At 42.6% G+C, this 25,328-nt stretch overlaps 1 protein-coding gene across 5 annotated transcripts in view; it reads right to left on the reverse strand.

The window, feature by feature from the left end:
* Positions 1-2,017: 2,017 nt before the first annotated feature.
* The window catches only part of LRRC3B (leucine rich repeat containing 3B), a 63,720-nt gene continuing 40,409 nt past the window's right edge, over positions 2,018-25,328 (reverse strand). For 3 of the 5 annotated variants that reach the window (XM_088653790.1, XM_088653788.1, XM_088653791.1), the window contains exons 2-3: positions 7,878-8,045; positions 2,018-3,286 (exon numbers count right to left, since the gene is read on the reverse strand). In XM_088653790.1, coding sequence (XP_088509916.1) covers positions 2,350-3,126 — 777 coding nt within the window. In that variant the 5' untranslated portion in view covers positions 3,127-3,286; positions 7,878-8,045 and the 3' untranslated portion in view covers positions 2,018-2,349. Of the gene's footprint in view, positions 3,287-7,873; positions 8,046-25,328 lie in introns of all 5 variants that reach the window. The other 2 variants (XM_088653789.1, XM_035130084.3) reach the window with 2 other exon arrangements.

Here is a 25,328-nt window from a genome sequence, read left to right on the forward strand (position 1 = left end):
GATGAATTTTCATGAGGACTTTTTTTTTTTAATGCAAACTGATGATGTATGATTGGACAGCTTCTAATGGCATCATCCTATTTCCATTTTCTCCTTACATGAGCAGACTTGTGCAAGACCTGTGCAAGAGCAATTTCAGCCTTAAATGGAAACTCTGGACTTTGAAGTCATCTTCTTTTTACTTGCCATTTCGTATTGTATTGTTTAATTAATGTTTTGCATTTATTTTAAATTTATGTGGAGTGCCTTATCTGAGTGGATGGAGCAGCCGAGTAATTTCGTTGTTCCCGCAGGGAGGCAATGACAATACAGTGGTGCCTCGCTAGACAAATTTAATTCGTTCCACGGGTCTTTTCTTATAACGAAAAATTCGTCTAGCGAATCCCATAGGAATGCATTGAATTTTTTTGAATTTTTTTTTTGCCCATAGGAACGCATTAATTGAATTTCAATGCATTCCTATAGGAAACCATGATTCGCTAGATGAATTTTTCATAAAACGAATTCGTCTAGCGAGGCAACCTCCGTTCGAAAAATCCTTTCGTTAAGCGGAAATTTCGTTAAGCAGGGCATTCGTTAAGCGAGGCACCACTGTAAAGATTATCTTATCTTATCTTACAAAATATTGGGGCTGCATATATGTGTGTGCCAATCTTCCTGTAGATTAAGGAAATGCCCCTCTTTCTGCCTTCTCTGACATTCAACTTTACTCAGAGTAGGAAGGACAATCAAATCAGTCCTGAGTCTCTTCCTGCTGCTCCCCCCCCCCAATGCTCTGGGAGTTACCTGCAACATGAGGAAGCCTGTCTGCACACTTTGGGGTGTGGGGAACTTTAGGAAAAGGCAAGTATCTCCACTAGGAATGTTAGAGGAATTCAATTCAGTACTCATTTAAAGGCAAACTTGTCAAATTTGCCCTTTCCAAAATATTATGAAAGCACAGTCATCCTTTGAAATCCTCACTTCTTCCTAGTTTTGCAATGCAGTTCTTCAGTCAAGCAATCTGTACAAAAACGCAGATACTAGGGTAGTGTGCAGAAAGATATGCATATATCAATGCAAATGACATAATACAAAAATGCACTTTGGGGGAATTGAAATGCAAATTGTGCATATTAGGAAAAAATGCATATAATAATCATAGCTGCCAAGTTATCCCTTTTTTTAAGGGAAATTCCCTTATGCTGAATAGGCTTCCTCGCGAGAAAAGGGAAAACTTGGCAGCTATGATAATAATGTGTTTATTAGGATCAATTTGCAGCAAAATAACTGACGGATTTTCATGAGGCCTTTGAAAACAACAACAAATAAACTGCAAACTCTTGTGGGAATGTGCAGAACCAAACTAAAGAATGGAAAAAATGGGAATCGGAGAGAAAGTGAAATTGACAAATTCATCCATTTCTAATCTCTACACAGAAGGAAGCCTCCTTGCGCTCTCTCTCTCTCTCTCTCTCTCTCTCTCTCTCTCTCTCTCTCTCTCTCTCTGTGTGTGTGTTTTTTTTAAAACCCTCTGATGTAGCAGGATTATCTTGGGAGGTTTGAAAGAACAGCTAGTTATTGGATTTCCTTCCCTCCTCTCAGCAACACGATCGGTTTCCCTTGATGCTTTAAGCTAAAGCTTGATGCCAATTGGAGAGGGATGGGAGAGAGGCGAAAGATTACAGACAGACTGGCACTGACACACACACACACACACACACACACACACAGTACTAAGCAGTCACAATGTGTTCTTATCGTTACAGATTTTGCCCAATTCTGTGAAATTGTACAAATATTTTTTTAAAAAAGATAAAGCTGAACAGTGGCAGGATTTTCCAGGATGAAAATCACCCTATTTTGTAGGGTGATCACCCCTGATATTTTGTACGAGTTAGTGGTTTACAAACAGTCTTATAATTCTATACCACAGCCATTCTAGACTCCGTCTCCCCCCCCCCACTTTCCCCTCTCTCATATTAACATGCACACGCGCGCACATCGGGCAGACTTCGGTTCAATAAATCAGCCTGTATTTACATGGTTCAAAGTTAAGCTTTTATTTGGTTTCAAATTAAAAAAATAAATTTCATTATTAAAGAGTGGAATGGGTCTAAACTAATGTTTACATATTAGTTTTACTTTGTTTGGAATACCACCAGAGAAAACAATAAAGGTGTACTGTTATCACCCCAAACAGAAATCTTTTTGTTAGAAAGTTTTGACAGTGGTATAATTCAGCTTAATGGGGGGGGGCGGGGCGGGAGAAGTCTTACAGGTTTACAACGAATGTTAGAAGTAAACACCTGGCGTCCGTGCTATGCACACCTAATTTCCACCTTGTAGCCAATCACTGAACCCGGGGCACTATACGACAGTGCTTATGTCATCTGCTTCCTCTGGCTTCTTTTGCCTGCTTGGTAGGGATTTCAAGTACTCGAGGTGCCTGCGCGCATCCTCCTGATTTTGCCGCACGTAGTAAACGACGTAGGAAATCACCATGGTGAACCAGCCAAACATGGTGACTAGCATAGCATAATCAGTAGTCTTTTTAGGGAGGTTGCAGAGGTCGGCGTCGGCAGCGTTGAGGAACGGCCTCCCGGCGTGTTCGTCGATTTCCGAAGTCTTGCAGATGATGCTGTTGGCCGTTTCGTGGTTGGAGGCCATGCTCCTCAAGACCTGCTGCAGAGTGCAATCGCAGTGCCAGGGATTGTTTGCAATCCTAGCCCTGGCCTTTAAGTTGTTGAACGCGTTTTTGTGCACGCTTTTAATCCGGTTGTCCGACAAGTCCAACATCTGCAAGGTTTCGGCCACCCCTTTGAAGGAGTGTTCGTCGATGAATTCGATGATGTTCTTGGATAAGTTGAGGACTTTCAACTGGTGCAAGTCCTTGAAGATTTCATTTGGGATGGAGGTGATCTGATTGGAGTCCAGGTAAAGTAAGACAGTTTCAGGAGGGAGATCCCGGGGTATTTCCTTGAGGTTTGCATTGCTGCAACTGACATTCAAACCTCCAGAATGGGAACAAAGGCAACCTTTGGGGCACATACTGGCAGAATGAAAGCACAGTATCATGAGGACAAAGCTTTGTAAGAGCAGACACATGGAGAGGGAGCGAGTTAACCACAGGTCGACCAGATGCATGCTGGGATGTCAGCATAATCACACAGCCACTTCTCATTTACCCAACAGTGGTGGCAAAGGGTCTCAGGCACAAAAATCTCATCCTCTTCGGCGACGTTGCTCAAGAATGTGTTAATGCGCGGGCTTCCTCATGGTCGGTTTTCCTTTCGAAAGAACATTCCTGGAAAATCAAAACAAAAGAACAACAGCCACCAATCAGACTAGAAAAGACACTCATTTCAACAAGGCACAAATGCAATTTACTGTGCACTCCTTGGCATGTCTACTCAGAAGTAAGCCCCAATGAGGTTCAGGAGGACTTACGTTGCTGTACTCCAACTCCCATCATCTGCAATGTTCAGGCATGATGGGAGTCCAACACACCTAAAGAGTTGTAAATTCCCCATCCTTGATGAATAGGAGTATAGTCTTAATTGAAAAATTCAATGGGGTAGTCTATTATTTTATTAACGCACAGTGCCAACGTGAGTTTCATATATATATTTCCTTCAGAGAACAGACATCATCCCATCTAATATTACCATTCCTGAGGGACATTGTTTCCCCGCCTTTTCTTTTTTAAAAACAGAGTTTTTCTAGAACAATAGTAATAAAACTTAATTACTTTCTTCCTTTTACAGTAGCAGACACATTAATAAGATTTACAGTGGGTCTCCAGCAGCAGTAACAAATTAGGCAAGCGTTTTTGTGGTTAATGGCCTTGCAACAAAGTATTCCGTATAGCTTTCAATTCAAATAAAACTATTTAAAGGAGGGCACATTCTTACAAGAAGAATGCACTCGTTTTCAAGGCAAAACAAAATATTGCTGGATTTCATGGCACAAATACAAGCTTTCTTGCCCAGTTTCCTTTTCCTTCAGAATATTCCAATCTACCTGCATGATAAGGAATTTTGCTACATGTTTGTGGCAGGGACACTGGAAATAAAGAATCTTAAACAATAATACATTTTATTTTAAATTATCACTAGCACTATAACAGAAATGATGGAATACACTCCACTGTAATAATCAAAAAGCTCTCTACAATTTTACAGTACCTAAGTGGAACAATGAAAACAAATGAATGTATTTTTGTCTTTGAACTCTCTGAAGAAAAATGAAAATATTCAAATAGTTTCCCCTTAATTAAATTTGAACAGAACAGGAGAGCAGACAGTGAAATGTTAACATACAAGATTTTGCAACACAATTGCTTTATTGTCCTTTTATTATGAACTACAGTCCAGTTTTATAAATCAAAGCAGGTTCTTTATATAGAGACATTTTCTTTTATGTAGAAGCTGAGAGATTTGCCCACCTTCCAAGCTATATTTACATATAAATTATCCTTATTTTATACACAAAAGGAAGTTACTGCTAATTGAATTCCTAGAATGTAAGCTGTGTGAATCATCTTCAATTTTGAGTCCTAAATTTGGGGATAATTTACACATCGTCTGTTCTCTTAATTAAGGACTGGGTGCAGTATACTGGATATAAAGTGAGGGACAAGCATATGAGAAATCTCTAAGAACCCTAATTTAGCTATAGATATTGTGAATTTTGGCAACTCCCAACATTTTAGTCTTTGCTTCCCATCTGTAAAATGGGAACAATAATGACCCAACTTAAAGAGCAATTAAGAAATGGAACAAACCCAACTTGCACACCTAAAATGCTATATAATATGGAGGTATTAGCAATTTGATTTTTTTTCCCCCAAAATGAAAGTGTTGCAAGGTAAAGCATTTCTATTCTGGAATCCCTGCCACAATATAAGTTAGTAGAAGGCCATTTTTAAATAAATACCAAACATGCACAACTTGTCAACAGAAAACCATGAGTTTTGTGTGTGTGTGTTTTTGGCGCCTGACTGCTTTTCTTTTTAATTTTAAAAAAAATATCACGGAAAGGTAGCATTTATTTATTTATTAAGACATTTGTGCTTAATATTTCAAACATCTCTAAATGGTGTACAGTCAAACAAACAAACAAACAAACAAAGAAACAGAATATCATTAAAAGACTAAAAAACCCAACCCCCCTGTAACCTAAAACTAGTAAACCAGCAATATAAAAGCAAATAAAACAAAAATTCTGAGAAAACATCTAAAAATTGTCCAATCTTATGGGTTGGAGAACGCTTGGGCAAAAAGACAAATCTTCCCAAGACGGCTGAGCATGGAGCTCCTCCAAAGCACATGCAGTTTGGCCCCAAGAATGTAATCCTTGAGCTTCCATTGTTTCCTACCATAAGTACATTGATGGGCTAAATGCTCTATGCTTCCGGAAGCCATTGCCCTGAGGGACTCAACTCATTCCAATACTGAAGGTTCCATGTGGGCATTTCAGTGGTGTAATCACTGTCTCAAAATTTCACAAAGTACATGTTGTGGCTATAAATCCATAGATGTAAGTTTATCATACAGACACAGATGGGCTCACATTAGCGATTGTCCACCTGAATTCAGGTGCAGAAATTTCAGAATCTCATCAGTAGGGCTTAAACGAATCTTGGTATTGAATGGGTTTTGTTCTGCTTTCTGCATATTGAATCCTAAGTACTAGTTTGGAACAACTGCATGAGAGCTTTTATGGAATACAGTGGTACCTCGGTTTACGAAATTAATCCGTCCCGGAAGTCCGTTCTTAAACCCAAACCATTCTTAAACTAAGACGTGCTTTCCCTAATGAGGCCTCCTGTGCCCTTCCACCGTTCGGCTTCCATTCTTAGACCGAGGTAAAGTTCGCAAACCGGGACACTAATTCCAGTTTTGAGGAGTTTGTAAACCGAATAGTTCGTAAACAGGGCTGTTCTTAAACTGAGGTACCACTGTATCGGATAATGCTGGATATAAAATTGATAGATCTTGGCTTATCCCAACCTATGTCACATGGTTTTTCTAAGATAGGAAAATCACAAGGAAGCAGCCCTGAACTGCTTGGAGGGATGCTGAGATACTGTTAGGGCTCAGCCAAAGAAGACCACCCAACATAAGTAGATAGGAAAAGGCGTGATGGATACAGGGGTCCCCAGACTATGGCCTGGGAGCCACATACGGCCCCCGAGGCTCTTTTATGCAGCCCCTGGGGACCCCCACCGCCCGCTCTTACCAGCGCAGCGGCCGACTTCCGACCCGGAAAAGCAATGGAAATAGCTTGTGTGCACGCGCAAGCATCATTTCCGGTGTACTTCCGGGTCGGAGGAGGCTTCTGCATAAGCGCACAAGCTATTTCCGGCGCTTTCCAGTTCGGGAGTGTGCCAGAAATAGTGTTTGCGCACGCGCACGCGCAGCCGCACGCTCCCGCACCCCCTCCCGCACTCCCCCACCCTCCGGCCCACCATGCAATCGGCGTGGCGGGCACCTGGCCCAAAGCCGGGTAAGTTTGGGGACCCCTGGATCAGGATGCAGAATCCTGTTCTCACAGTAGCCAGCCAGACCTGACCACAACAGTGGTCTCCCCACTTGTGATTCCTAGCATCTGATATTCAGAGGTGGATCATCAGATGTGGAACATAGCCAACAATATTCTCTGCAAATTTGTCTAATTCTGTTTTAAAGCCATCCAAGTTGGTGGCCATTTCTACATTTTGTGGGAGAACATTGCATACAGTGGTACCTCGGGTTACAGACGCTTCAGGTTACAGACTCCACTAACCCAGAAATAGTACCTCGGGTTAAGAACTTTGCTTCAGGATGAGAACAGAAATTGCATGACAACAGCGCAGCGGTAGCAGGAGGCCCCATTAACTAAAGTGGTACCTCAGGTTAAGAACAGTTTCAGGTTAAGAATGGATCTCCGGAATAAATTAAGTTCTTAACCAGAGGTACCACTGTAGTTAAAACTATGCACTGTGTGAAGCAGTACAGTACTTACTTTTGTCGAACCTGAATTCTGCAACATTCAGATTCGTTGGATGGCTCTGAGTTCTAGTTACAGGTAGGTACAAAATAACAAAATAAAAAATTCCTTCAGAAGGTATCTGAAGTTATCTGAAGAAGTTATCTGAAGAAGTGTGCATGCACACGAAAGCTCATACCAAAATAAAAACTTAGTTGGTCTTTAAGGTGCTACTGAAGGATTTTTTTTATTTTGTTCTGAGTTCTAGTATTATGGTGTGTGGGGGTGTGTTTCTATCCACTTCCTCCATAGGGGAAATGTCGCCACCATGACTGAGACTGAAAAGTTGGGGACTCTTTTCAGCGGTTGGGGTACGGGAGCAGAGATCAAGTACAAGCATACATTTACCATTGGTGCTTATTCACGCTTCTCACTACAGTTCTACTCAGAAGACACCAGAGAGAGCAGGAAGCATTGCTTTTATCCTTAACTCAGATCTGGCGTAATGGCAATGGCATGCACCAATTAAGAGCACAATTGTTTTTCCACCAGGTAGCGATGGCAGTGGAAAAGGTGAGGGGGGGAGCAACCATTGTGTGAAACCATTTTTATGCCTTTCCCCATATGACACCCTCTCGACCATTTTGAGCTGAACATTCATCTCCGTCAAAGTTTTGGCTCAGCTGAGCTCTAAAATATTTTTTACAAATACGACAAATAACAACATAAATAAAATTAACAGTGATGTATGCATGTGGGGCTGAATTCAAACTATTGGTTCTCATATAAAAACAAAACAAAAAAACCGAGTTCTGAGTTTTGGGAAGTAGCTGCTATGCCATCTAAATAATCTTTTAAAAAATTAGAGCTGGGTATGAGGAAATTCAGAGACATGGTGTGTAATAAAAGAAATCTGAAGAACCTGCCAACTTATCGTAGCTTTGATGTTTTTGGTGAGAAGCCTTGGAAGTTGCCAGGTAGCCTCTTATCTGATGATATCCTCATAGGGTGCTGCTTTTTTCTGACAAAGAGGTAGAAAGAGATCTTGCTGAATGAATCACATGGTGCCATCTCATATCTTATGGGCGGGAGGTCTTGGGGACAAAAAGAAAGAAAACGATTGTAGAAAAGGTTGCGCAAAAATGTTTATTTAATGTTTAAAAACTACTCTTCTCTTCCTTCTAATTTCATAATATGGAACTTATCATAGCAATCAAGCCAAACAAAAAAAAATCTACTGTGCCTTATCCCTGTTGCTAATAATGATGATGGTAAAGGCGGTGATGGGGTGAAACAGTTCTAAATATTTTTAAGTGACGAAATATGGTAGGATGAATACTCCTGCAGACAAATCGCAAGCAATGAAAACCGATTTCGATGAACCAAATGTGTAGTGCTAGTCCGTAAGATATCTCTAAGCAATGAGAGGTTTCTAGTAGGGATCTTAAGTGAAATGCAAATTTTGCCAATGACTCTCCAGAACTTGATAGTAAGAGATAACAGCCTTGAAAAGGATACTGAAAATAGCAAGTTGAATGCTGAAAGAAACTAAGGGGGCATTTACAATGTGCGTTTGCAAATTTTCAACAATGAAGCAAAACATTTCTGTAGCTCTGTGAGGAGTAAGTTCACTTTTAAACAGAGTTCTTACGATTTGATTCTTGCACTCATACATTAAGCATTACATAACAAAACAGGGGTAAAACAGTTGTTTGTTGTACTGAGAACAATAATTTATCCAATCTTGTACCCCCGTTTCACCTCTTAGGCATACATTTTGGGGGGGCAGAATAAACAAAGGAAAAGTATATGGAAATCTTGAACCTCATTGCAAGACTTCCTTGCAAAAGATTCGTAAGACCCAGAACCTTATGAATTCATCTCATTTGATGATTTTCTGTTTCCATAATTCAGGAATATCTCAAGAATATGTCCTAAGCTAAATCCTGGCAATAACCTTTTAAAGAAAGCTTTCTATACAGTCTTTAAAAAGTTTACCAAAGTCATAGTTCTAATCACTGAAAAACAATATTTCAAAGGCATCAAACCTTTAAGCCTTTAGTAACCAAGCATCTGGGATTCTGAATTACCTCTATAGACTTTCCAAATCAGTTCCTTTATAAACGCAGCAGAAGCTGGCTGAGGGACATACACAGGGAACCCATTAATCACCATCTGCTACATTTAGCAACAATCCACAATACTATATAAACCCATAAATTCACAACCAAGGAGCTGTATACTTCTCTGAGCAAAAACATTTCTACACTTGTACCTGTATCTTCCTGAATGGTGCATCTGAACACAAAGTGAGGAGTTATCCTGATAAGATAAAAACAGTGCTTTTATGCTGCTGCTGTTTTATTTAAAAAATATCCCTCACTGTAGAGAAAGTTAAAGGGCTCCTGTTGTTTTCTTAACCCTGTCTTTCAAAAACCCTAAAGAAAATGAAAAGCACTCCCAGATTAACTGGGCTCCGGCCACAGCCAGAGTTGGCTAAAGCCAGCCAATCATAAAATGATATACAGTGGTACCTCTACTTACGAATTAAATGCGTTCCGAACGCACATTTGTAAGTTGAAAAAATGTGTAAGTCGAATCCCATAGGGATGCATTGGGAGAAAAAAATTGTAAGTCGAAGCAACCCTATCTAAAAATTCGTAAGTAGAAAAAATCCTATCTAAACCGCACCCAAGATGGCGGACGGAGCTCCGTTCGTAAGTAGAAACATTTGTAAGTAGAGTTATTCGTAAGTAGAGGTACCACTGTATGAAGAAGGGACTAGAAAAGAGCCAATGTTGGCAACTGTGGCCAGCAAGGAAGTTGCAGAGGTAGACAAAATATTGGCAAGGTTACATAGAGGCGAATGGGTAAAAGGGTAATTTGTACTTGAAAACACAGGTGCTAAACTGGAAAAAAAATAAAAATTAGAAGTTCTGTGAGTCACTATAAAAGTCCCAGGCCATTATTTTTTTTCCAGAGAGCATTGTCTCACAAAACGGTTGCCACTTCTGCAGATGGCAATGGACATTTGTGTTCATAGAATTGTAAAGCTGGAAGGGACCACGAGGGTTACCTTGCCTATGCTATGCCCTGCAATGCAGCAATCTTTTGCCCAACATAGGGCTTGAAGAACATTACATGATGGAAACACACTCTTCTGCAAACTAACACACACACACACCACACACACGTGTTTGTGTGTAAATACATGATGAATACATACAACCACAAACACTCATCCAGTTACTATATAGCTCTTACATGTATCTTCAGAATTCAAGAAGGCTTACTCGCAGGTAAGGAAGTACAGAAAGGCAGCCTAAAATACCAACTCCGAGTTAAAACTGAACAAAGCTGCTACCCATAGCTCTATCCCAGGCACCCCCAAACTGCGGCCCTCCAGATGTTTTGTCCTACAACTCCCATGATCCCTAGCTAACAGGATCAATGCTTGGGGAAGATGGGAATTGTAGTCCAAAACATCTGGAGGGCCAAAGTTTGGGGATGCCTGCTCTATCCTGTTACGGCAACTGTTTGCATTTTGTGGAAAAATATATATATAATAATATATATAATCTGTGTGTATGTATTAAAGGAGAAAACATTATGTAGTAACTCCATGACTGAAAAATGCAAAAAGAGAAAGAACATTAAGGGATTGGGGGCATAGCTGCCAAGTTTTCCCTTTTCTCGCGAGGAAGCCTATTCAGCATAAGGGAAAATCCCTTAAAAAAAGGGATAACTTGGCAGCTATGATTGGGGGAAATCCATTAAGAATGTTTTTACTTATTACACCCCTAGTAAAAAGGTATCGCTGCTAAAGTGATTAAGACAACTAAATCAGATTTTTTTGTTCTATTAAAGAACATCGTGAGAAGTCACTTGAATGAAGATAATCTATGCCGGCGTGGGAGCAGATCATGTTGTTAAAGAGAACAACAGAACCAAATGAGACAAATGCTCTAAAACAAAAGAGGACCAGATAATACCAGTGCTTTTTTCTTGGGGGTACGCAGGGATACCCATACTTCTAAACATTTTGTGAATTTAAAGTTTGGCCTCATTGAGGGGTAGTATTTCAATATGAGTAGGAAAATGAGAGTATCCCTAAACATTTTTAAAGAAAAAGAGCACTGCATATATTGCATCATTAAGAAGTGTGGCAATAGGAACATAAATAGTCACCATCTGAACACAATGTTGAACACTTCTGAAATTTTAAAGAAAAGCAGAACGGCTAACCACCAACAAGTACAATTAGGAATGCAATATTTCAAGCCACTGTAATACAGTAAAGGTAAAGGGACCCCTGACCATTAGGTCCAGTCGTGACCGACTCTGGGGTTGCGCGCTCATCTCGCATTATTGGCCGAGGGAGCCGGCGTATAGCTTCCAGGTCATGTGGCCAGCATGACAAAGCTGCTTCTGGCAAACCAGAGCAGCGCACAGAAACGCCGTTTACCTTCCCGCTATAGCGGTTCCTATTTATCTACTTGCATTTTGACATGCTTTCGAACTGCTAGGTTGGCAGGAGCTGGGACCAAGCAACGGGAGCTCACCCCGTCACAGGGATTCGAACCGCCGACCTTCTGATCAGCAAGCCCTAGGCTCTGTGGTTTAACCCACGGCGCCACCCGCGTCCCCATAAATTACAAGTTACAAAATGTAACTTAGAAGGATGCAATTATAAGATTTGAAGCCATTGTCTAAGGCAGGAGATGACAAGAGGGACCACTGCTGCCTTGGTATACAAATCTCCACAGGAGGTAACTGGAACTGAATAGCTAGTAACAATCACGGCCATGCAATTAAATCCAATACCCTCTTAGGAAGCAAACTGCAAAACAAACAACCACAGAAGATATAATTTCAGAAAAGGGAATAATAAAAGAATGGCATGTGGTCCCCAATTACCAGTTAGAAAGCGGCTAATAGGAGAGGTAACACACATACAAACTGTGTAGAGACCAGTTAAGAACACCAAAATGGAGGCTTGGGGAGAAAGCATGCCCCCAATCCATTTATTTAATTTTTAAATAGATAATCATTCTACTATGGGGAGTGCTTTGCAGTATTTTGAAATAAAAATTCAAAGTAAGTTTTTCATTTATACTTAAAATAATAATAATAATCTGGAATCGGTTTACAAAGGATTTGCGCCTGCTGTCTCAGCTTGGAACCCTTAGATGTTTGGAAGAAATACAGGAAGAATTCAAAACCAACAATTCAGAACCTAAACTGGTGCATTCTAGTAAATTCTCATTCATACACACCCACCCAGGCACACACCTCAGTTAAGGATCAAAAGAAGAAAAATGCCAGAAGTGTACTGCACTGTAGTGTGTGCTCATAGCAGGGAAAGCAGGGGAGCTGGTACATTTTTATGTTTGTTTAGTTTGTGTATAATAAAAATGCAAACACACACACAAACACACAAAAAGCAGTAATAATAATAATAATTAATAATAATAATATATTATTTATACCCCGCCCATCTGGCTGGGTTTCCCCAGCCACTCTGGGCAGCTTCCAACTGAATATTCAAACAGTACAGCATTAAACATTAAAAACTTCCCTAAACAGGGCCGCCTTCAGTTGTCTTCTAAAAGTAAAATAGTTACTTATTGCCTTGACATCTGCTGGGAGGGCATTCCACAGGGCGGGTGCCACTACCGAGAAGGCCCTCTGTCTGGTTCCCTGTAACCTCACTTCTCGCAATGAGGGAACCGCCAGAAGGCCCTCGGTGCTGGATCTCAGTGTCCGGGCTGAATGGTGAAGCAGACATGCACTGAAGTAGGACTGCTGCCTTGCCCCTGTGACTGGGGGGTCCTGGGGTCCTGCGGCATTGACTATGACACCAGCACGCCTTGTGGCATGCATTTTTGGCAACCGCAAAACTTTGGGGGCCCTTTCATTGTAAATATTGGGGGTGCCTATACTCGACGCCTATCACTGAAGCAAAGCCAAGGAAGGGCTATCGTGGGGCTTAATGGTACGGTGGAACCTTGGTTTTTGAACTTGATCCATTCCAGAATACTTTTCCGCTTCCAAAAGGTTCGAAAACAGAGGATCAATGGGTTGGCTACAAAATCAATGGGGGGATGGACGAAAAACAAGGAGCGGAAGCTGTTTGACTCCTGAAAATCATTTGAAAACCAGAGCAGTTACTTCTGGGTTTTTGGCATTCTGGAGCCGAAACGTTCCAAAACGGAGGTGTTCGGGAACCAAGGTTTTACTGTAGCATTTTTATATCTTGCTGAAGAGCCAACCAGCAGAATATCAGGAAAGTAGCCGAGATTTAATTCCTTGTGCTATGGAATGGAAGTTATCCCCTTCACTTTTGCCATTCTTTGGTGGTAACTTTTACCACCCTGCTACCGCATGAACAGCTTGTAGCTCTTACTTCATCATGGTCTTTTAAGAATTATCAAGAGGTGGTGTCCTCGCTGGTGGCTCGGGGCCACTGGTGCTCTGGCACAATAAACTGTGGAGCAAAAACAGAGCTATACTTGTCGCATAAGACCATGGAATACTTAGCCTCACAAAGTCTTAATACTTAGTCCTTGCTCACTCCAAATTGTGGAATACAGCTGAACCACAAATAAATAATAATAATTATTATTATTATTATTATTATTTATTATTATTTCTACCCCGCCCATCTGGCTGGTTTCCCCCAACCATTCTGGGTGGCTTCCAACAAAAGATTAAAAATACATTAAAACATCAGTCATTAAAAACTTCCCAATACATAGCTGCCTTCAGGTGTCTTCTGAATGTCAGATAGTTGTTTATTTCCTTGACATCTGATGGGAGGGCGTTCCACAGGGCGGGAGCCACTACTGAGAAGGCCCTCTGCCTGGTGACTAAGAGGGCCTTTGTCTCTTTGCATGGTCCTATGGGAGTTCACAAATTGCAATGCTCATCAGACTGGCTCTTGAGACATTTGCATAGTTAATTTTGTATCATCAAAGGAATCCATGCTGTTTTCCCACTGTGGTCCACAGTTCAGCCTAAACTTCTTTTTAAATGCTACTGATATGCATATAGGATATTTAACATTCTATATTTAAAGAAACAAAAATCTAAGATGGAACCTCTGTACACAGCAAGATGAACCACTGTATCAAGTGCATTTATGAAAAACAGGAGCAATATGAACTATTAAGTATTTTATTGTTACCAATGGAAAACACAACAATGTTTACTGAGTTGTCATTCGGCTACCGTTTACAAGGGAGAAATAATTAGAATTGTAATGGTCTGTGAGCACACACGTAAGTGTAATAAAAGGGCTCTATTTCATGTACAACAAGAGCACTAGAGGCCATTTAATGGTTGGCGTAATTTGGGAAAGCTGAATCCATGTAATCAGTTTCATCAAAACCTGAATTTCCAACTTCAATGCCAGATACCCAGCTTTTTAATTGCTATCAAGGTGCCAATTCCACTACCTAATCTTGTAAATTTCATTTCCTATAACATTACACTGAAAACACAACTTAAAAAATAAAAATGCAGATCATCATTAAGGCAAATGGCTAATCAAACAGACAGACAGACACACACACACCTTTAAAGGCCTGAAGGTATATAAAAAAGTCTTCAAGAGATACCTGAAGGTGGAGACCAAAGATTCCTGCTGAATTATTATTTATTTTGTATTTCTTAGTTGCTTTATCTCACCCAGGGCAACCCAAAGCAACTTACAACCAACACACCTCCCCCACAGATACATCAACACCAGGAGGGAAAAGAAATACATTAAAAACATCCCACCTACTTCTAAAAGGCCACAGATAGTTAAAGGCCAAGGCCTGGTTATAGAGGAAAGTTCGTGCTTAGCGCCTAAAGATATATAACGATGGCGCTAGGTGAGCCTCCCTGGGGGAAAGCATTCCCTAAATGGGGAGCCGCCATGGAAAAGTCCCCATTCTTGTGTTGCCACCCTCTTGTGGAGGGGGAACCCAAAGAAGGGCTTCCGATGAAGAATGCAGTGTTCAAATCTCCAATGGAGGACTGCTCCATAGCTAATGGCAACTAGTGCTGGGTAATGTATTGATACATCGTCAAAAAGCAGTTTGAATCATTTTAGACATGGCGATAGTTCGTGAATCACGATGTGTGTGTTTGTGTGTGCTATGCAAAAAATTGTGATGTGGGAAAACTGTGAAGCCGGTCATCGCTTCTCTCATGACACCTGCCACCCCTGTTGCTCTGTATTATAAAATAAAGTTGTCTTAATATATTAAAGGTAAGTGGAAACGTATCATTTTTAAATAGTAACAGTTGTCTGAACATTGGACCATTTGCCCCTTATTTCAGACGTCGTGATATATCGATACAGTGGTACCTTGGTTGTCGAACAGCTTGGCTCCCAAACAAATCGGCTCTCAAATGCCGCAAGCCTGGAAGTGAGTGTTCTGGTTTGCAAACGTTCTTTGGAAGCCGAATGTCTGACGCGGCTTCTGATTGAGTTCAGGAAGCTCCTGCAGCCAATCGGAAGCCGCACCTTGGTTTCCAAACGGTTCCGGGAGCCAAAGGGACTCCCGGAACAGATTAAGTCTGACAACCAAGGTACCACTGTATATTGCGATGTTCAACTGGTTCAACATCATGATGTTGAAAACCAGACATCACTCAGCCCTACTGGCAACACTAAATGCTAGACCACTGGTTGAGGCCAGTCTGGCTTCTATGACGCAAAAGGAGAACTAAGATACTGCAATGCATAGAAAACTAGCACATTAACGAGAAGGGTTCACTCTTTCCTCCTTCTTCATAGGAAGGAATGTTACTGTCTCGCTAGCTTGCTAGCGTCTCAGTTCTGAGTGGCACCTGGCAAAGGACAGAGTGCCACCGGCTCCTAATGAATGACCAAAACACCTTGAAGGACGGAACACTAATGGAATAGGAGAAAATAATTTTTTTAAAGTGAACAGCAGATTAGGCAGAAAGAAAGAAGTTCAAAAGATCACTGATTCAATGAATAATAGAGATGTCATCATTGAACAGTAAGCCTCGCCTTCAAATTATGTAATACCACTATTATCTAATGAAATAGCCTCTGGTAGCCCTGGTATCAGGAGTCACATTTAGAAAGGAGACCTCTGGACTCTGGGGGATCTGCCGAGTTGTCTTCTGTAAATTCTTCTTTACTTTACAACTGTTTTTCATAGCGTCTGGAAGGGCTAATGGCCGGATAGAGTTAAGGACCTCACACTATCAACCGTTGGCTCTTAACAATTATGGAATTATAAAATGGTAAGGAGAGCCACAAGAACATTTATAGGCATAATTATGCTATGATTTCACAGTCATTGAATGCACTGCTCCTTAGTACTTAGACTTGCTTAATTATACTCTGTGTGTAAGTGAATCAGCACTCTCCAACTGATGGGTGCGCAACATGCTAAAAATGAATTCAACTCTGCTTTCCCACCTCTCGAGTCAAAATTATTGAGAAAATATTACTTCATTGTTTGACTGTGTAAGTGCCCCCAACCTTTGCATTCTAAAGAATTGGAGGGAGGGAGGAAGTCACCTCTTTCCTTCAGCTTGTTTTGTCCTTCAAAGTGCCAATTATATAAAAATAGGTAGATTTAAGTGAAAGCCTGATTTTCATATAAGAAACATCCATTAAAAATAATGAACAGCCATGAAGGAAAGCAGTCCAGATGACAAAAGGACTTTTTGAAAATTGCTATTCAGTTTCTTAAAGTTCAGAATCTCTGCCATTCAATTTCCTTGCCTCCCTTTTCTTCTTCTTCTATCCTGTCCTTCCCTTACACACTTAAGAACAGAATTGGTGGTGTTAAATATACCATGGTCGTGACCTTACCCTGAATTCAAGAAATGTGGGTTCTGAATGTTGAATATAATAACCTCTAGACTCTCTGTTCAGACTTTATTTTCATGGCATATTCCTAACATGCATTAAGAGGAACAGAAAGCATGTCAACTGGCCTCTCCCTTTGTATGTCCTTGTCCCCACCGTCAGTGTAAGGGTATTTTGACCCCAAAGGTGTCATGGACTTTGAAGATGCTTGAACTCAGGACGCAAGGGAGAAACGTGCTAAGAGGAAGGCACACTTGGCAAACTTTCACCATCATCAACTCCCACCAGGGAACCTATGTTCCCGCTGTGGAAGGATGTGTGGATCCAGAATTGGCTTCCACAGTCACTTATGGACTCACGGTTAAGACCTTGTTCATGGAAGACAATCTTACTCGGCTACGAGTGATCACCAAAGAAGAAGATTTTGAGCTCTATGAGTTGCTGCCACCTACTTTACTTACAAAAATAACACTCCAAACATGCTCAGAGGAAACACACTTTCTGCTCGCCCCACATGCCCCACCTCAAAGTAAGCTTTTAGGTCTAGGAGCCCCACAAAGCCTCAGAAGGAGTGGGTTGTCTTTAGCATATGCGCCCCCAAATTCAGTTTAGCCGCCCCCAGATTTTTTTAGTTGTTGAGGTTTTTGGGGAGGGGGGGAAGCCAAAGTTGTTGACCTTTTTTGGGGGGGAGGATCACTCACCTGTAACAACGACGCAGTGGAAATAACTGCTTTTGTTTCCTGACTCGCCGGGAATATTTGACGGAGTAACAGAGTGATGGAGGAGGGGGCGGGGAATTTTGCTCCGTTGCTTTTCACTGCCATCGATCGAGAGGGACCGGTATACAGTAGGTATACATTTGGCACTCCCCAGAATTCGGCGCCCAGGTGCATCACACCCCTTGCACTCCTGGGTAAAGACGGCCCTGGGTCTATGCCACTGGTCTCCAACAAGTGGTTGATGATTTTGATTTTGAAGAAATTCTGGTGCTTTGCGGTACTTTCCTCTTGGTGTCTATGAAAACTCCAGAGCCCCTGCCATTTCCCAGTGGTCTGAGAGACCACCGGGGAGCAAAATGCTGAAGTGCACAGGCACACATACCGGTCTGAAGTTGCCCAGGGCATGGGCGTACCCAGGATCAAAACTAGGGGGGGGCAAGGGGAGGGGCCAAGGCACGGAAGGGGAGGGGCCACAAAGTGGGCGGGAACAGCGAACTCGCGCTCCGCCGGGCTGTGCCCCTCCCTAGAAGCAAGGCTGGTGGGCGGAGGCGGAGCCCAGCCCAGCGGAGCGCGAGTTCAGCGTTCCCGCCTGCCGCGCCGCGCTCTCTGGTTCCCCGCCGCGCTTGGCCTTGCCAGAGGGCGCGACGGGGAGCTGGAGGGAGGGCGCAGCGCGGCGGGCGGGAACGGCGAACTCGCGCTCCGCCGGGCTGTGCCCCTCCCTAGCAGCAGGGCTGGTGGGCGGAGGCGGAGCCCAGCCCAGCGGAGCGCGAGTTCAGCGTTCCTGCCTGCCGCGCCGCGCTCTCTGGTTCCCCGCCGCGCTTGGCCTTGCCAGAGGGCGCGACGGGGAGCTGGAGGGAGGGCGCAGCGCGGCGGGCGCGGGCGGGAACGGCGAACTCGCGCTCCGCCGGGCTGTGCCCCTCCCTAGCAGCAGGGCTGGTGGGCGGAGGCGGAGCCCAGCCCAGCGGAGCGCGAGTTCGGCGTTCCCGCCAACCGCGCCGCGCTCCCTGGTTCCCCGCCGCGCTTGGCCTTGCCTGAGGGCGCGCCGGGGAGCTGGAGAGAGGGTGCGGCGTGGTGCGGCGGGAATGGCGAACTCGCGCTCCGCCGGGCTGTGCTCCGCCTCTGCCCACCAGCTCTGCTTCTAGAGTAGGGCAGCTGCCCTAACTTGCCGCATGGTGGGTACGCCCTTGGCCCAGGGACACTTGTGGCATCAGCCAGGAGTTCTCTGACCATCAGCCAGTACTTGAGAACGGGAAGCAACTGCACTGGGTACCAATAGTTTTCAGTTAAGGCAGGAAGCACTATTCCAGGAAGTTGAATGCCTTCTATGCTGTTGGCCACCAAGTTCCGCTTGAGAAAGTAGCTGACAAAATTGGGATTAAGTCACATAAAAGAGAATCTGACCAGTTTGTTGTGGCGCATGTGCCTAAATTATGCTCTCGCCACTACCATTCTAATGTTTGAAAACGTCCTGAAATGCTATTGACTGCGGATGAAAAATTATTTTTATTTAAGGAGTTTATTCCAAAGTTTACCTACCAGCACATAAGCAGTAGAAACCTAATATTTTGCTAAACTGCCCACTGCATTGTACAGTTTCTTCCTGTTTAGACAATAGCTTTCTCCTGCATAGTGTAAAATAAGGCCAGTTGACATGTGCAAGTGTCTAAAGGGTTCAGGAAATCTCTTTTCTATACCCCATTCAGTGGGCAGCATATAGACTAGGAGTGCTTGAAGAATTTGATCTTTGACAATTCCAACAGAAACAAATCTGATTCTAGCCTTCTGGACTAATGAACAATTAGCGCTTGGCTCTTCACGAGCCTTCACAGTTTCTAAACATTGTGATGTATTTCTCTGCTAAAGAAAACACATCAAAATGTGTTTAGAGATGTGTATTTTGAGAGAAAATGCATTTAAAAATAAGGGTTATTTAAAATGTGTATTAAAAAAAATCAGATTAAAGATGAAACAGAACACGTTTAATGAGTGAATGTATGCAAACCTGACATATTGGAGATAGGCTGATTTACCATTCCCTAGTGCAGCCCCATCACTTTGTCAGAAAACAGAGAATTTCAGGCTTTTGCTTTCTCGTTATTTTTTAGAGAGAAAGGTAGATAAGCAAGGGCACCCAATTTACTAGGCTTTTCATCATCTAGTACAGTGCCAGCTCATTTCTTGCAATTAACAATTCCAGATGATGTTTGCCACAAGCAGAAGTTTCAATTTTGCACACCACTGCTCACCTCATATCAAGGAAGACGGGATATATTTTTTAAAATGCAGTTTTACTCATAGCTAAACCATATAATTTCTACCCCTGACTTGGCTCTGCAGTTCACTTTCATGATTAAGAGTATTCTGGGAAATGATTTATAATGAGATTTTAAAAATGCTGAAATATACATTTTCAAAACACAAACACACACACACACACACACACACACACACACACACACACACAAAACAGAAGTCCTTTTACTTGGTACAGAGATTTACAAGCATGATAAAAATTGTTTTTATATGTGACAACTGCAACATGAATACTATTAGCCCAGCGATGGAAGCAAGAGGAACTACCAGCGAAAGAAGAGTGGCAGGTGAAACTGATGGACTATGCCAAATTGGCGAAATTAACTAGAAAAATTCGGAACCAGCAAGGCCAGGCTTTCCTGAAAGATTGGAAGAAATTTATGATATATTTGAAAGACAATTGTAATAAACTGACATCGCTTGTAGGGTTGCAAGAAGTTTTGTAAGGAGAATTATATGAATTATTGCGAAAAGGGACTAAGAAGGGAGCTTATTTAAGATTTGGATGTTATAGCAAAAACTATTATAATAAAATGCAAAATCAGAAAAAAAAGTTAGAAAACCATTAGTCGAGGTTGACGGAAGTCCTAGGCTGTTTGTTATATTGTGTAAGATGGGATGTTATGTTTGGAAAACATGTGCAAAAACCAATATTACATGTGCAAAAACCAATATATATATGGTCATTAGTCCATACACACATACACACACACACACACACACACACACATGGAGTGTTTTGCAGCAGTCAATAACTTACTTTATTTATATTGTTATCGATCTGTAGATGCTAAATGATTTGGTTAAAGAAATGTTAGGATTTAATTAGAACAGGCACGTCTAACAGGTAGATCATGATCTACTGGTAGATCACTGGACGCCTGTGGTAGATCACTGGTAGATCACTGGCTCCCCCCCCCAAGAAGCTCAAGAACTTTGGCTCCCCTAAAAATGCTCAACATTTTAGCCCTTCACCTCCCAAAAAGAGGGCTTTCCTCCCACCTCAGAAAAGCTCAACAACTCTAACCTGAACCCCTAAAAACGGGGCTTTCCTCCTCCCTAAAAAAAGCTTAACAACTTTGACCTGAACCCCCCAAAAGGGGGTAGATCACTGCCAGTTTTTAACTCTGTGAGTAGATCGCAGTCTCTTCGGAGTTGGCCACCCCTGAATTAGAATGTTAGGACCAGTAATAGCCAGTCTCATGTGTGTTTATGATGTGGGTTAGCTGCTGTTAATCCCCTGGAATTAGCATATGTGAAGAGTAAATTAACTTTAGCACACTACTTGGGTTGTTTGTTGGACACTGTAATCGTAGCCAAATCAACAAGTGTTAAGGAAGTGGGACAGACATCTTGTAAGGTGACCGCCTAGGGGGATAAATAATTAGGGAGTCCAGGATTATGCATTAACACAACACAGGATCAAAGGAAATAGGCGTGAGAATGCAAGTGTGAGGCCTCTCCCCAGGCAGAAAAAGAAAGCTTAGAAGCAATGGGGTTGGTGTTAAGAATGAAGTAACCTGCCAACCTAGCAGTTCGAAAGCACCTCAGAGTGCAAGTAGATAAATAGGTACCACTCCAGCAGGAAGGTAAACGGCGTTTCCGTGTGCTGCTCTGGTTCGCCAGAAGCGGCTTAGTCATGCTGGCCACATGACCTGGAAGCTGCACGCCAGCTCCCTCGGCCAGTAACGTGAGATGAGCTCCGCAACCCCAGAGTCGGTCACGACTGGACCTAATGGTCAGTGGTCCCTTTACCTTTTTAACCAGGAAGCAGAGAGGCTGCAGAGGAGGGATGATACTATGGAATAAGCTGGTGTATTTGGGGGTGCTGCTGCTGCTCCATAAGTAAGCTTAGGTTGTATATATGTAAATAAGCCACATTATTATTATTATTATTATTATTATTATTATTATTAATTTGCATACTACCCTTCACCCACATATCTCAGGGTGGTTCACAACATAAAAATACAATAAAACAAAAAAACCAAAAAAAAGTAAGAACACTAAATAAAAACAAAGACACTGTGGCCTCTGTGGTGCCTGGTTTTCCAAAGGAACACAAACCCTGGAATCTCGCTACCGCTCAACAGATTGGGGGTGGCATGAAACAATATTAGGGCACCTATTCTATTTGTCTCAGTTGCAAAATTTGTTTCCAGCTTATTTGATGCAGAGGCTTTAATTCTTTTATGTTAGTACTGTCCACATTTGCCTAGTTTTTTTTGGGGGGGTGGACTGCATGCAGAAATAAAACCTTTTGCACGTAAAAAGGAAAAGCACAAAAACTACTGGTAGTTAGTCCATTTGCCACAGGCCAGAGAGAGAGAGAGAAGTTTTGATCACTATCAGAATCATCTGCAGGCTGTTATTTGGCAGCTAACATAGAAGACAACGGCAATAAGTGTAAAAACCAGCACTATTTTTTTCCCCAGGGGGTACTCAAGGGCACGCAATACCGGCACCTCTTTTGTTGTTGTTAGAAAGTGTGGCACTTACTGTACCAACTTCACGGTGAGTACTGGCACCTATTTTTCTAGGAAAAAAAGCACCAGTAAAAATCTATGCACATTTATCTGGGAATAAACTCCACTGAACTCAGCTTGCTTCCTCAGTAAACATGCATAGGATTGTGTTGTAAGGTAGTTTTGTGTGTGTGATACTCCTTTCTTATGTGCATGAAGATTCCAGCCAGGCTTTTAGTGGCAAACAGATTCCTGGCTGTGCTTTGATAAGTGTCTGGGCATAAGATTAATGCTTTCAGCAAGACAGGAGACATGATGTAATGTGTACATTTTCACGGTTCTACGCAAAGGATGGGCCACTGATAGAGATGAAGCTCAGTCTATATTGGGCAAGGGGCAGGGAGTACCGATTCTCTGTTGTTTCATCCTATCAGCAAATTCACTGTATATTCACATGCCACCAACAATCAAATCTTTTAAAAATGAAGTTTGAAGTCTAGTTTTAATAGCCTGCATTGATTAAAACAAGAGAGTTTAAAAAGCCCATACCAAAAAAATTCCCCTTTCCTCTTTGTGATAGTTGTTTCCTTTCTTCCCTGGGTCTCTTCAAAGCTACCTCATGCTTTCTCTAAAACCAGCTGATGGGAGTTGTAACACCAAACATCAGGTTGGTAAAAGGCTGCTTTAAATACAGTCGCACCTTGGATCCCAAACGCCTTGCGAGTCAAACGTTTTGGCTCCCGAACGCTGCAATCTCGGAAGTGAGTGTTCCAGTTTGCAAACCTTCTTTGGAACCCGAACATCCGATGCGGCTTCTGTAGGTTCCAATTGAGTGCAGGAGCTTCCTGCAACCAAATGGAAGCCGTACCTTGGTTTCGGAATGTTCCGGAAGTCGAACGGACTTCGGAACGTATTAATGGACTTCCGGAATGGATTCCGTTCAAAGTACCACTGTATACTGCACAATGTATAGATCTATGAATACACCACACAGGGAAATTTCAGAGGTCTTTGGAAATGGACTGCTTGGGGTGAAGAAAGGGAATTCCACCTGTATTGAACTGCAAGGCAAAGCCTACCAACGGATGCAGCAAGTCACATAAACAGCCCATAGTTGTGTGACATAGGTAAAGGACCCCTGGACGGTTAAGTCCCATCAAAGGCAACTATGGGGTGCAGCGCTCATCTCGCTTTCAGGCCAAAGGAGCCGGCGTTTGTCCAGACAGCTTTCCGAGTCACGTGGCCAGCATGACTAAACCAGAGCACACGGAAACATCAGTTACCTTTCTGCCACAGCTGCTTTCAAACTGCTAGGTTGGCAGGAGCTGGGACAGAGCTCACCCCGTCGTGGGGATTCGAACCGCCAACCTTCTGATGAGCAAGTCTAAACCACTGAGCCACCCGCGTGCCTTTTACATAGGGACATAGGGAAACATGCGTAAGCAAGGAAGCCTCGGGAAGTAATAAGGCAGAGCGCAATATTTCAGCACCTGCTAGCCTGCCCTAATTAACACATGTTTTATACAGTGAGACTGTTTGGAAAGAATAATGAACGAGCTGCAAATACCAGGAACTCAAAACAGGAAACACCAAAGAAAGCATCGGGGTAATTAGCCGGAGGAAGATCTGTTGATAATAAGGTCAGCGAGGTGGAAAAGACGTAAACAACGATGGGATATATTCAGCAAGGAACACATTAGTACATAGTACCTACAAAATGTTAATTCACCGCGGCAGCACAAATCGTTTAAGAAAGATGGCTCCACCAGCCACTTGAGGATCTCCTGCCAAGAGGGAATTCAGGCAAACGTAAGAGAAAAAAAATGAACCGGAGGCCGCTGTTGAAAAGAATGGCTAAAATGGAATGACATTCGCATCGCTGCATCTGAATTATTGCAACTTGGGGGTCTTATTGCTTTGCAGGGCTTGCTTGCTGGTAGCTCAGATGGTGCATGTTCCAAGGAACTCTGCAATCCTACCCTAGGTAGGCTTCCTTGGAAGCTAACAGGGTTGAGTAGGATTTAACGGTAAAGGGACCCCTGACTGTTAGGTCCAGTCGTGGACGACTCTGGGGTTGCGGCGCTCATCTCGCTTTATTGGCCGAGGCAGCTGACGTTTGTCCGCAGACATTTTTTCCATGTCATGTGGCCAGCATGACTTAGCTGCTTCTGGCTCAGTGGTTTAGACCACAGCGTCCCCTGCCCCCCATTGGAAGTAGGGCGACGTATCAATACATCATCCAAAATCGGTTTGAAGTCCACATCATGGTAATGGATTCATAATGTTCGACATGGCTATATATCGCAAATCGTGATGTGTGTGTGCTATGTAAAAAATCGTGATGTGGGGAAAACAGTGAAGCCATTTGTCACTTCTCTCATGATTCCTGCAGCCCCTGTTGCTCTGTACTGTACAGTGGTACCTCGGGTTACAAACGCTTCAGGTTACAAACTCCGCGAACCCAGAAATAGTACCTCAGGTTAAGAACTTTGCTTCAGGATGAGAACAGAAATCGTGAGGCCCCATTAGCTAAAGTGGTGCTTCAGGTTAAGAACAGTTTCAGGTTAAGAACGGACCTCCAGAACGAATTAAGTTCTTAACCAGAGGTACCACTGTACTATAAAACAGCAGTCGTAACAATATGTTAAACATTAAGTAAAAATGCATCCGTTTTAGACCCGCCAAGTAGTAACAGTTGCCAGGACACTATCCCATTTGCCTCTACATACAGTAGTTAGAACCTTATTTCAGACATCATGATATATTGGTATATTTCTGGTGATATATCACAATGTTGAAAACCAGGCATTTCTCAGACCTAGCTGGAAGAGCCATGCCTACCTTACAACTGGATGAAGAAGAGAGCTTTCTGAGAAAACATTATATTCTTGCAGCAGGCATGCAGCCTTGAGGAAAGGTGTTTATTTTCTGCAATGCATAAATCAGTGATCAAAAGAAACTATTGCTGAGAGAGACTGAGCAGTCCAATCCTACGCATCTTTACTTGCTTGAATGGCAGGGTTGAATTTCTAAAGCTTT

This window comes from Zootoca vivipara, chromosome 11 (genome assembly GCF_965207765.1).
Source record: "Zootoca vivipara chromosome 11, rZooViv2.hap1.1, whole genome shotgun sequence".
NCBI lineage: Eukaryota > Metazoa > Chordata > Lepidosauria > Squamata > Lacertidae > Zootoca > Zootoca vivipara.